This window comes from Tamandua tetradactyla, chromosome 10, assembly GCF_023851605.1.
Source record: "Tamandua tetradactyla isolate mTamTet1 chromosome 10, mTamTet1.pri, whole genome shotgun sequence".
NCBI lineage: Eukaryota > Metazoa > Chordata > Mammalia > Pilosa > Myrmecophagidae > Tamandua > Tamandua tetradactyla.
In genome coordinates, this window is record NC_135336.1 from 21829552 (window position 1) to 21842769 (window position 13218).

At 42.0% G+C, this 13218-nt stretch overlaps 1 protein-coding gene across 2 annotated transcripts in view; it reads left to right on the forward strand.

The window, feature by feature from the left end:
- HACD2 (3-hydroxyacyl-CoA dehydratase 2) overlaps positions 1-7637 on the forward strand; it is a 163050-nt gene extending 155413 nt beyond the window's left edge. For both annotated transcript variants that reach the window (XM_077118128.1, XM_077118127.1), the window contains exons 6-7: positions 716-894; positions 4584-7637. In XM_077118128.1, the coding sequence (XP_076974243.1) occupies positions 716-894; positions 4584-4666 (262 nt within the window). In that variant the 3' untranslated portion in view covers positions 4667-7637. The remainder of the gene's footprint in view (positions 1-715; positions 895-4583) is intronic.
- Positions 7638-13218: the final 5581 nt, after the last annotated feature.

The following is a 13218-nucleotide window of genomic DNA, read 5'->3' on the forward strand; positions in this document are numbered from 1 at the left end:
TATACACACATTTGATGGGCTATTTTTTTCAGTCCACAGACCAGACTTGGTACATGTTGTAGGGATTCCGAGACACTGCACTCCAACATCTTCTCCCCCAACAGCCCCCCATCCACACCAGGCAGGACCCTTCAGTGTAAACCATGACTCTGTAAACTACTCTACCAGTATTTGACATCACCCTAGTTATTTCAAGGGCATTGTTCTGAAGACTTGTTCATTTACTCAGGCCAAATTTTGAGGCAACACATTTGTTTTATATCAGAACATTCAAAAACATATTCCTGCTGTAGGCCCTTTTCAAAAATTGGCTTGTAAAGCCTGAATTTCAACAGGGAGGACATCGAAAAATTTATAAACAATAGGTTTCATAAAAAAAAACAGTACTTAAAAAAATCTGGGATCTGTCCTGTAACTACTTGTTGAAGAGTGCTTTGAAACTATTGCTTTTTTCTTTCTTTGCTTTGATATACATTATATTATACAATTTTTTTAATAAGTTAAAAAGAAAAAAGAAAAAGAACTGTTTAGGGTGGTGCAACAGTGACTCAGTGGCAAGAATTCTCGCCTGCTGAGCTGAAGACCTGGGTTTGATTCCTGGAGTCTGCCCATGCCAAAAAAAAAAAAAATACAGTACTGCTTAAAAGGGTGGGAGTGCATCTTTCTAATAATGCTGTCATTGAGCCTTAGTAATTAATATTTTGTTTTGTTTTAGGTACACACTTTTCATTGTACTGTACCCAATGGGAGTGTCAGGAGAACTGCTCACAATCTATGCTGCTTTGCCCTTTGTCCGACAAGCTGGCCTATATTCCATCAGTTTACCTAACAGATACAATTTTTCCTTTGACTATTATGCATTCCTAATTCTGATAATGATCTCTTACATTCCACGTAAGTAAAAAGTTGTGCATTTATTTATTTATATCTAAAACTTTGGTTCTACAGTGAAGAGTTAAATGTCTTTGCACCATATCCAAGTAAATGTAAATCTGGTTTTCTGGAAAGGTTTGTTTTTTGTTGAATGCTCATTGTTAAAGGGAGTTTTCTCTGGAACTAATTCAATAAAGATGAACCCTTCTCCCTACAGCTGCCGACACGCGGTCCTCAGTGTGTGGGTTTGCAGTGGTGAATGCCAGGACAGGTTGACTATGTATTAGGAGGCAGTACTGAGTGCCAAACAAAACAATGTTAAGGGCCTTACCTTGATTTTATTTTTCTGTCTTTTGAGAACTGCATAATACGGTATTTGAAAACATTGTAAAAAGATTTTGCATTGTTTATTATATCAAAATAAATGGCTCTTTCATTTTTAAGGGATTGGTAGCTAATTAGAAACAAATAAAAATAGGTTATTTTTTTTCAGTATTTCTCATTTTCTTCTTTGGAAATGAGTACTAAAACCATCTGAATGGGACATAGTGTTCTCTTCAGAATGATTCCAGCTATTTTAATAGTCCTGCTAAAGGTTTAAGTATATAGGTAATCAACTGTGCCTAATGGCATACTCTGTAACAGAGAGAAACAGACGTGTTTGATACTTCTGTGAGGTGAGTGACATTTGCTGAGGAAGAAGGATGTAGACCTTTTCCAAAATTGTGATATTCAGTTGTAAATCCTGTGATCGATCCAAAAGGCTCTTGCTATACTCAAGAAACGTAAAGGAACATGTAATGTTAATTTAGCTATTTCCACAGCCATTGTAAAATTCCACATCTTATTTTAGTCTAGAAAAGACACTATTTCTCCTGAACTCCAGGTTAAAATTCAGGCAAGGTCGAATTTTTCTTCAGCCCGCATCAGCAACGCAGTGAGTGACTCATGCTAACAGCCATGACCGCCATGTTTGTGTGTCTCCGCGGAAAATTGCATTTCATGCATTGTGAGCAAAAAACTACATCTAGATTTCATGTGAACATTTATCTCGGAGAAATTCTTGGGCACAGTTTTGCTTCGCGATTCACTTTCTACTCTTTGTTAATTAACAAGTCCTCTTTGACAATGGATCATGATGGCCAAAGGCCTTCCTTCTCTCTTCACATTTAAAAGGTAGTTGGTTTTCAAACAAAATGTAAACATGGGGGAATCTAAAAATTGAAGTAATAAAAATTAACTTACAGTTTTCAATTCCCTAATTTTGTTCCCCTTGGAGCTTCACTTTCCAATCTCTAGAACAATTCCTCTGCCACACCCAGAGTGCCAAATACTTACACCAGTGGGCGCCACGGGATTTCTTTAAATTCACCATAGTCTTTAGAGTGAATGGGGGAAATATGCCATATTGGATACGTGGGAAAGGGGCAGGAAGGGTTATCATAAAATCAAACAAATAACAGGGTGCTGCTGCATTGACAAAAAATCTGAGGAACCCTACCACAGAGTTTGAGTAAGATTTCCAGGGTATCTCAGAAGGAGCAGGGGCTTCATTCCGGGAACAGCTCTCCCAGGCAACCTCAATCCGTCTGCACCTCCTCGTGTTTTGCTGTGCTCTGGTGGCCAGCCAGTGGCGACCCCTTTGCCTGTGCCTGCTGACCTCTTGATGTACTGAACGGACCTGGTCAAGCACAGGCAGTCTCCCCATGATGATAGGATTCCTCACACACGGAGACACACGCGCATGCACGGCAGGTATCTCCATTCTGTGCGCCCTGGGAAAGCAGAAAATAGAATTCTCAGCAGCCCATTGTCAAGTTGAGATTTTCTTAGTGTTTCTCTTCACTGTAGTTAAAAACAGTGCATCTAGGATGGTTTTAGCCATTTACATTGGGTTCAGTCCAAACACATGGGTAATTCAGATGGAGACAGTGTCCTGACAGTGTCACCCAAGTACTGGCTGCCAGGAAGTCAGTGCTAGAGGTGTGGAGAACCTCCAGCCCCACCCCCTTCACACACTCGCCTTCCTCTTTGAGACTGGGAAACTTCTGGGGATGTGAAGGAATGCAAGGACCATATCCACCCTGCCTTCCTGGTAGCTGGCTGGCCCCAGCCCGTGGAGGGGAAGGTGTACTCGGCCGGCTTCCTGCTCTAGCTGCCTCTGTTGGCCTCGTGATGGCTTCTAGGTCTTCATCCTCCCTCACACCCTCAGAAGTAGCCTTGAGACTGAAGCCCCCCCGACGTGGGGCTGTGGAATCACAGGTGTGACCGGAGGGATGTCCTTAGTGTACTTTGTTCACACAGTTTCCCTTTACTAAAGTAAAGACATAGAAATTTGACTGGCCCCACAGTTTTAAGTCATTACAATTAGCATTCCTTATGGTTTAATTATATCTTTTAGATTATAGAGCTTGTCAAATTGTCTGGCTTTTTGTACCAAAATAGTTCTCCCACGATTGAATTATATTCATAAACTGGGTCCTTTCTGTGAATAACTTCCTGCCTCGAAATAGCGTGTGGAGTGGATGGCAGCGGCACTCAGTGCCGGTTCCTCCTCTGCAGTTTATCAGATTTATGTGCACACACCCACTGATGTCTTGGAATACTTTAGGAGGATCATTTGTAGTTTAGCCAACTTGGAGCCCATGTATAAAGGAAGAAGTTGTTAGAGGAGAGTTGGCAGTAGTAGAAACTGCCTCCCCCTAAATAAAAGCTACTGTCTAAAAACAGGTTTGAGCAGTTGCGGAGGGGAGGGAAGGAAGGGTCTTATATGCACACCATCTCACCTGGGGACTTTTCCATGGTTGTTGGACCCCCATTTTACAGTAACCTTGGAGAAACCAGATAGCTTAAAGTGACATTTCCCAGCAGGGTCTGAGTGGGGCAGTTTTTAGTTGTGGGAGACTGTCATTGGCCCATATGCTAAATGCCAGTAACCGCTAACCCCCCCCCCCACTTCCAAATATTCCCGAGGGAGGCAGTTCCCCCTGTTCATTTGAAGCCATTACTTTGTTAAATTTTCTGTGGAATAACCAAGAACAGACTCTCCATTACCTAAGATACTGGCTTACTTTTTCATAAGGACTTTTTCCACATGCAAACCTGGGATTAGTTGTGTTCACATCAGATGTCACAGCACTCATTTCCCTCCTCAGTCCTCCCACTCAGGTACTTTGGGGTGATGTCTCAAGTGACAGGGCAGTGACAGAGGGGGGGCTGTGCTGAGGATCCAGGGCCCAGAACTTGGTCCTGACTCTGCCAGTGATTTGCTGTGAGATCCCAGGCAAGTCGCTTCCCCTCTCTGGAGCTCAAATTCCCCTCTCTGAAACAGAAATAGTCAGGAATAACAGTTCCATCACTAGACTTCTTCACCCAGTTGTGAAAGTGATCAGAGAATTAATGTAAAGATAATATGGTGGATGGCTAATATTGACAAGAGTGGCAGTCGTTCCTTCCCACAGTACCCCAACCCCTCAGCTAAAGCAGGAAAAGGTAAGTCTCTGTGTTTTTCTAGTAAATATATTCATGCCTGTGAGAGGCATGTCTTGAAGTTTCCTCCCCTTCCCTCAAGTGTACTGTTGTTCTCTTCCTTAGTTGCTGGATGAGAAATTAGTCAGAGGGTCAGAGATGGCCTCAAGTCCATGTACTTTAAATTAAACATGCAATTTTAAATGATCTCTTTAACCAACTCTTTTTTCTTTTCTTTCCAGTTTTTCCCCAGTTATACTTCCACATGATATACCAGAGAAGAAAGGTCCTTTCTCGTACTGAAGAACACAAGAAGTTTGAATAGTTCCTGCTTCCTGCCACCCCCGCGCCCCAAAAAACTCTTCAGTGATCAAAAAAAAATGCTGCAGACTTTTTGAGTTCCCAAAACGTTTCATAGAAAATAAGAACTATTTTTAAAATATTAAAAAACAAAAACAAAACCAAAATCCAGTGTCACATGGGCCTGGGATTTTATTTAAAACAAAAAACAACAACAAAAAAAACCCATTACATAAAACATCCTGGCCAGTCCATTTCAGCATGCTCTTTCAACCAGAAATTCCCATTATTTACGATGGCAATAGAGAGAGATTTGGCATTTTTATATCCTCCTGTTTCTTGTCTGTATCTGATAAATACAAACCTGCAACACTAATACCCGAGAGTTACGGTCTGAGTAATGACGTTGCACCAACTGAATGCCCAGCTCGCAGTAAGTTATGTTTCAGTCTGCAGTATGTTTAGCATTCCCTTTTCAAACTTGAATGCATGCTGGAAACTATTTGTATTTTTGAAGCGGCAAGCTTTGTTCTCTGGAATGCTCTGAAGTTACGACTGGGATCTGTCCCCTCATATCTAGTGAATGAATTAAACTGTATATGCCTGTGAAGCTTTGGGGTAGTGCCCATAAGCAGAAAACAACTTGAACCCTTTTGTTTGTTTTCAACTGAGTCATTACTGCCTGCCACTAAGAAATGTGCTTGAATTTATTAAGTGTGTGTGCACTGTAAAGAACCTACTTTATCTGGGGCTCTGCCTCAATCATATTTTAGTAAAATGACAGTTCTCAGAAAGACAAAAATTGATAGCTACTAAGTGATGAGTACCTTTCACAATACCATTCTCAGAACTCGTCTGAGTAATGTATTTGCCCTTAGCTGTTCTTATTTATAGACCCAAAACCAATCCAGACACATAGCAATAGGGAATCTGCTATTGAAAGCACATGGAAAGGGTTGCTTTAGAAATATAATCTGGAAAAGCATTCAGGAATATTGGTTATACTTAATATATAATAGTTATCGATATTATGTTTTTAAATTTTCATCCAGTTCTATTTGGATTCTTTTCTTAATTATGATCCTATTTTAACTCCCACCAGGTTGTCCAGGCTGGGCAGTCATGGGCTGAAGTAGCATCATCCATGCATGTAGTAGCAGCCAAGAAATATTTGGTTCATATGGATGTTGTCTAATTAACGTCATATTTTCATGCCATTTAATTGCTCAGCTATGCATTTAAAACTGTTCAAGGAAAGGTTGGATGGAAATGGAAACCCAAGTCTAGATTTGCATTAGATTTTAATGCAGTGTGTTCTCTGTGGAGCCTTGTTTCAGGGATTGTTGTGGAGTGGGTTGATCTTTAAAACTTTAAAAGTCTATCTTAGTGAGTAGACAGATAAACTCTAAAAGGAAAAACAGTTGAAATATATCAAAGGAAAAATGGTTAAAATATAATTACTAATATCAGAAGACTGTCACAATGGAAAAATGTTTTAAATGTTTATTTCATAGAAGCTTGAAAATTAAGACAAAAATGAGGGAAAAAAATAATAATAATGCAGCCTACAGTTTAGTACAGGGAGGTGTGCCATACAGGGCTTTTGAATTGAACACTAGGAATCTGTTCTTGAACTCAAAAGACAAAACATGAGGGAAAGATAATTTTTCATGTATTTCCTCTTCTTTCAGTCTCTCAAAAGATACTTCCACTGTAAAACAGAATCAGTTTGGGCTAGATCAGTCTTATTACTTTATTTGGCTAAAATTTTTCCAGTTGTATTTGGGGTGGTTGTGGAAGAAGGAATAAAAAAAAAAGCAAGTTTTCCAGGATTATTAAGGCTGGGGTCTTTACTCTGTCCTCTCTCTTATAATCTGTCACTATTTGCGAAAAGCAATCGGTTGCAAACAGTGGCATTGCATCAAATTGAACTTTGGTAGCAAGAACACAGCAAACAAACTTCCTTTTAAAAAAGGGTCTCAATTTCACAGTGTATTTTTGTCCAGCATTTAAAATACCTATGACAGATAAGTAAGACATTATCAGAGGTTATTATGTTCTTCAGTAATCTCTCTCAGTAACGGGTTTCTTTATCCCTGCCATGAATTAATTGCTCCTTTGAGGTGGTGGTGTGCCTTTATAAATTGAGAACATCCACACCACCAAACGACACATCTTCTCAAAAAGTGCGAATGAGGAATGTGGTGTTTTGGTGGGTATTTTGTCAGACTTAGCAGTTTCATTTCAGGGCACAAAGACATCATCTTCACAGCTGCCCACCTGATTGCATGTTTCAGATCCCCCCCCCTCCCCCTCTGCAGTGCAGGAGTCCTTTGGCAGAGAGAATTCTTTGAGGTATACATTAGTGCTTTGTAGCTAGAAGCTGCTAATCTGCATCTTGCTGTGTTCTGTTTGCTGGGATTGGGATCATTCATTTACCATGTACTGATCATTATCAAAGGCACCGTGGAGAGTTGGAGAATAAAGCACTATCCTCCCAGATGAAAAGGTTCCTCTGGAACACGGAAAAGTTTAGAAGGTGGAGAGTTAAAGAGCTCGTGCCCTCATTTTTCACTTTGTTCTTGGTTTATTCATTTATAATAAAAGGTTGGCGTTGATGTGGTCCAACTGCAAATTATTTTCAATTCTGAGTCTCTGATAAAACACCAAATTCAGTATATACTGCTTCTTTGAAATTTGGGTTAAAAAAAAAGGTTATACACTCGTATATATAGTCATTTTTGTATTTTTTCTATGTTGTGAAAACCAAAATTGTAATTTTATAAGTCTTTGATTCACTAAAATTATATAATTTAAATGTATTTTTTGTATATTTAGAAATAAGGAATTCAAAGACTATGCTTACACTTTCTATGCATGCATTTGGAAGCTATTTTTACCTGATAATGTTAATCTAGTAATAAGTTGTATTCACTAAATACTGATCTGTGTTGCATTTTAAAATAAACTGGTGTGTGCTCTGCCTGGATTTGAAATACTGACCAGTGAGTGTGTTGATTTTTCACATGAAAGCGGCCTGAAGGTGGCAGGCGGGAATATAGAAAAGTTCCAGTTCTGTTGCAGAGCTTGGCTCTTGCTCTGACAGTCTTAAAATCTATTTTTTGCTATCCATAATGGTTCTGTACTTTATAGGAAAAAATAGATTTTTAATATTCACTCATGGGATGCTATTTTTCATGTTTCCTTTTATGTTTAAATTTATGAGCAGTAAATATGTAGTGCCACAAAATCTTTTATTTGCAAGGCACTTAAAGCCTTATAAGCTTTGATTCCTCATTTTTATTGTGCCCCAAACATGTATTATAAGGTTTCCAAACAGTCAGTCATCTTGCTAATCAGACTTCAAACTTACCAACCAAGGCACTCTCCAAGCTAGCTGCAGAGGGACGAGAAGGAGTCCTCATATAAGTGACCAAGACATCCAGGGAATTAATCAGGAAAAAGTTGAGGACCTTTGTCTTACAATGGGGATCTTGAGTTTTTATTTTTAGGCTCGCTTTTCTAAAATAAGTTGGGAGGGGAAATCTGTTGCTCAGCAATGTCTGCCTCATATTGAAAAGATGTGGTGACTTTCAAGAACCCCATCCTGAAAATGCCCCCAAATACAGAACAGTCCTAGGAGCTGCTCTACTCACTCTGAAGTTATCAGTAAGAAGTGGTAGAAAGGATTAAGGATATTCTCAACTGTACCACTTCTGACCTCCTGCCTCTAGACTCCCAAACTTCCAAGGAGCTGGGCACTTTCTAGTTTTTTCTCTGAGTGAGCTCTCTTGTGGGGCCTCCAGCAGTAACATCCCAGCCCCTCCCCCCCACCCACGTCCACGGGGACTTTCTCGGGGTTAAGTCACCCTTTCCCAGGAGTGTGGTCGTTGTTCCATGTTTCTTTCCAAATGTTGTCTGATCATGATTAGAAGCTACCAGTCTGGTAGTTAGAACTCTCTCTCTCCTCATACAGTCTACTCCTTTTCAGAGAAGCTTTTCACTTATGGAAAGAGAAAATCATTTCAACTGAAACTGAGGAACAGATGGTAAAGTTAATAGAGGCTACACAGAAGATACAACTTTTACAATCTTAGGGTGGTAATAGAAAACTGGGGCTTTCTAATTTGCCATTGTCATATTTTGTGGCAATTGTGTGTACTTTTAACAGAAGCTCCAGCCTGGAGGAGTTACTGTTGTTTTAACTACGAGACCTACTATTACATGCAGCATCCCCAAATCCTTCTGTTTGTTCTGTTCCCTTTAACAAGAATGAAAACTAGCTTTGCAATTTTGTTATTAAACAAACAAACAAAAAACAGCCTCAAATAACCTGGTTCCACATACGGTTTAGTGGTAAAGAAACTACTAAGCAACTGTTACCAAAGATAGCCATATCTGTTAACATTTCCCTGCCCACCACTGAGAACTTGAGTTAGAAGAGAGAGCTGTGTGGGTTTTTTTTTTAACAATTTCTCTTAAACATGTGAGAGATTATTTAATCTTTTTTTTTTCAAACTGAGATACCTTGGCGTCACAGGGGCAAGTCTCGTGACCAAAAATTATCCTTTTTCCCACAAAAACCAATTCATCCTTAAAGCAAAGTGTGAGGTTGTGTACTTACCCCATTTTATAAACCATCGCTATTGGGAAATTGTGTTTTCTGCTCCTTAATTTCAGAGCATGCTCATTACTGCGGCAGCACTTGCGTGCCTATCTTTGGCCTCCAGTGGATGCAATCCAGATGGCTTTCCAGATGCTGCCCTTGGTTCATGTCCAGGAACGCCATTTCCACCTCTGTATTGTCGTGACTGGGCTTCCCCGCTGGAGGGCAGCACCTCACAAGGGATCTGGGGCTCTAGGAATAAAAGGAGTTTGGGAAACAATTTTAGTCCAAGGACTGGACGAGGCAGAAAGGTGCACTGATGAAAATGAAGCAAGGCTGTTTCTTGTCCATCTAAAGCAAATGCAGTCAAATTTAAAGCATATTCTGGAGGCATACAAGAAAAAACACCTTTTTTTAAGAGCAAAGAAACCAGCTTGGGTGCTTTGAGACTCAGTCTTCTATTTTCTGCCAGCTGCAGAGCCCTGAGCCCGCATCCCTGACTGTGCAGACTCCTTGGTCTTGCAATGCTGAGAACTTTCGGGGCTTGGTCATAAAATAGGTGCTGGCACTCCTATTTAATGGAGAGCATGCTTGTTAATATTTGAAATGTTCAGGGAGGTCCAGTCCCACTCTTATTCTGTCTCTGGATATTTTTAGAGGATGGCCTGGGCCATGAGAAAATGTCAGGCCACCTTATAAGGTTGTGTCTGGACCAGAGAGTTCTTGTCTGCAGCGTGTTCAGTACAGTTTGGATATGAGTTAACTTGATTCTTGGACTGTGGTTTTTCTCACAGATTTAAAATACTTCTATTCATGCCATGGATTATTCTCACTCTTCCTCAAGAGACCAAATAGACAGCAGAGGAGATATGTAAGGTGGATAATGTCCATCGGCTGCCGCGACTAGATTATTGTGCTCGCACAGATGCTTCTGTTCTACTGGGGGTGTTGTTTACTTAATTCAGTGCGTCTTAAAGTGAAATCATAGAATATTAGTTTCTGGGTGATGATGGGGGATGGATGGGAGGAATCTGTGGTTTAAAAAATTAAAACAAAATTACAGTTTCTCACCTGTTAAAACTTTTCAGATCTTTCAATATGTGAATGCAATTTGTGAATCTCCAAGAGGGTGATGCTGCTTCAGTATTTCCCAAACCTATGTTTGACATTTTTACTGAAAACATTCTCAGGACTGAGGCTCCTGGAACCCGCTTTGTGTTCCAAAAAGACTCGTCTGTTGATGGCACCTTTCCCCATCAAGATTGTAAGCTCATGGGATCGGGGTGGGGGTGTGGGCAGCAAAAGGTGGGAGCTTAGTCTGGGATTTGGGGAGATTTCCCTTGTTTTCCTTCCTCTCTGTTGTTTCTAAAACTTTTTTTTAACACGCCACAGTTATGAGATAGGTAAATGAATAATAGGTTGAGCGCCCAGATGTCAGCAGCCCCCGATGGAGCCCACCATGTGATACTTCCTGGCAGGCCTGCACGGTGCCTGCCGGTACCTGCGAACTCATCTCTCAGAGAAGCCCAGGCTGGACCCGGCGCTCACACCCAGGGTTCTGAGCACAGACTCAAGCGCCCTGTCAGAGCCTGTCTGTCCTCCTTGAGGCTGGTGGTGTCAGGAGCCTGTCTTCCACACTTCACATTCCCAGTGTCACCAGGTGGTGGCTGCTATACCCTAGTGTGCCCCATTGCATGACAGAGCCTTAAGAGTCTCTTTTTTCTGGGTCGCATCCTCCCCAGCTCACCACAAAGACCCACCTGAGCCAGAGAAGCTTTTAGGGGCTGTCCACTGCCAACATGCTCACTGTACAGCGAAAACTAAGGCCCTGGGAAGGCATATCAGGAACACACAATGAGATGCAGACTGGAACTAGCCTCTGGTTGTCTGCCTCCGATGCCAGAGCAGTTCCGGGGCTGCTCCCCTGCCCTCTTCTACCACACCCATCCGGGGCTGGGTGATGTTTCTAGCTCTCTTACTCTGTTCCTCCATCTTTACCTGTTTGCTGATCTCCCCTGGCCATGACCCCTCTACCTTCTCCATCATTCACCTCCTGCCAGACTCCATGGTCTACCGTCCTACCATTCTTTTTACCATTATCTTTAACTTGCGTGCCTCACTGCCCTCCCATTGCACCCTCGTGGCCAACCCCAAGGTGGGATCCATCTGTCACCCTTCTCCATGCCTCTCACCCTTGGGACTGCCTGCCTGTGTGCTCTCCATGGTTCCCCTGCTTTCTCTACCTTTCCTCTTGGAGATCATCTTGAAGTCCATGGTCCTTAAAACTCTGACTCACTCTCAGTCCAGGATATCCAATGTCACTCCCAGTTTCACCGAGAAAACAGAGCCCTCAGATGGCAATTCCTTCAACTTTCTTCCACCCAATAAACTATTAACTTGCCTTCACTGGGCACATCTTTTTCTTTTCCTCCTGTTCCAATGGGGAAGGGGCAACTGTTTATCCAAAATAAACACACACACACACACACACACACACACACACACACACACACACGCCCACTCTAGACGTTTCCATCTTCCCTCACCTCAGGGACCTCACCTCATTCATCGGATCCTCTCTGTACTTCCTCGTTCCCATCGGTACCTCCTCATCTTGGCCTTGATCCCATGCCCTCCTCTAGCTTCCACCCTCTCTCCTCCTGTTCGCTGGAAGAGTTCACTACCAGCGCTTCTCTATTTCTTCACCTCCCACTCCCTTCTCATCTTGCTCCAGTCTGGTTCTTCCTATCATGCCACAGACACTGTTCTCGTTAACATCACTGATGACCTCCTTATGATAAAATCCTGCGCAAACTTTTTAGCTCTTGTCTTATGGTTGAAATTGGGGTACAATCCTGCTGGATGCTGGAACAATGGTATGATTTTGGAGAAAATGGGAGGGCCCAGAAGTACCCCATCCTGGCCCAGAACTCTCCTTTCCCCTCCACATATCGCTAAAGAAGGTGCGTGTAAAAGAAACAATGGCAAACAAGCAAACGCAAAATGTTGGGGTTCACCGTGGATCGAGCCCCAGGGTACAGTCCTGGTAAACTGCTTCCTAAACTGGTGAGAGTGGTAGCTTAGATTAAAGAAAATTTGTGAGGCCTGCTCAACCCACGCCCACCCCACCCCACCTTTTCCATCCCAGCACTTAGAACTTACCCCTGTAGTAGGCAGAAAAGCTGATCCAAGACAACACTAGATCCAGGAAGGAGATAAGAAAGACTATCTAGCTGTGGCTAGAATGGACAAGGAAGAATCCAACGAGTGACAGTAGACCTGGCTCTGCTTCCCACTTAGGAAGAGGCAGGACCCCCTAATGCCCATGTGACTCCACTCACTCTCACTAGCAAATGCATCTGAGCTGAGCATTAAGATCAGCATTCCTCTTCCTTGGGGAGAAGCAAAAACATGTTAAGGGAGAATGAAGAGGGACCTTGGAATATTCCCAGGAAGCCAATATATTTCCTTCCCATCAGCATTCGACACGTAGCCGGCCACCTCTCTTAAACTGATATTATCTCAACAGCCCGTTCTTCTGGTTGCCTCTTACCTTCTTTTCAGTCTCCTCTGCCTACATCCCAATTCAGAGCTTCTCAAACCTGAGTGTGCATCAAGTACCCATTGTGTTGGTTCAAAATCAGCCTCCTAGGCTCCACCCCAGCCCTACTGAATCTGAATCACTGGAGATGACACTTTGGAATTCATATTTTCAGACAAGCCCCATGGATGATTCTGGTGCAGGAACTTTTGAAGTGGTTTTGAAGAACACTGCTTTAAGGACTCCTGATCCTGAGAGTTCTGTTCTAGTTCCTCTTCTCACCTCAAACCAGCAGCCCCTGATCAGTAGTCCCTCAGAGCAAATCTGCCCCACGGATATGTTCTCTTTGGCCAACATCAAATTGTTTTTTAATTGAATCAGTTGCCAACATTATAAAGTTAAGAGATATTATGTAAGTACTTAAAAATAT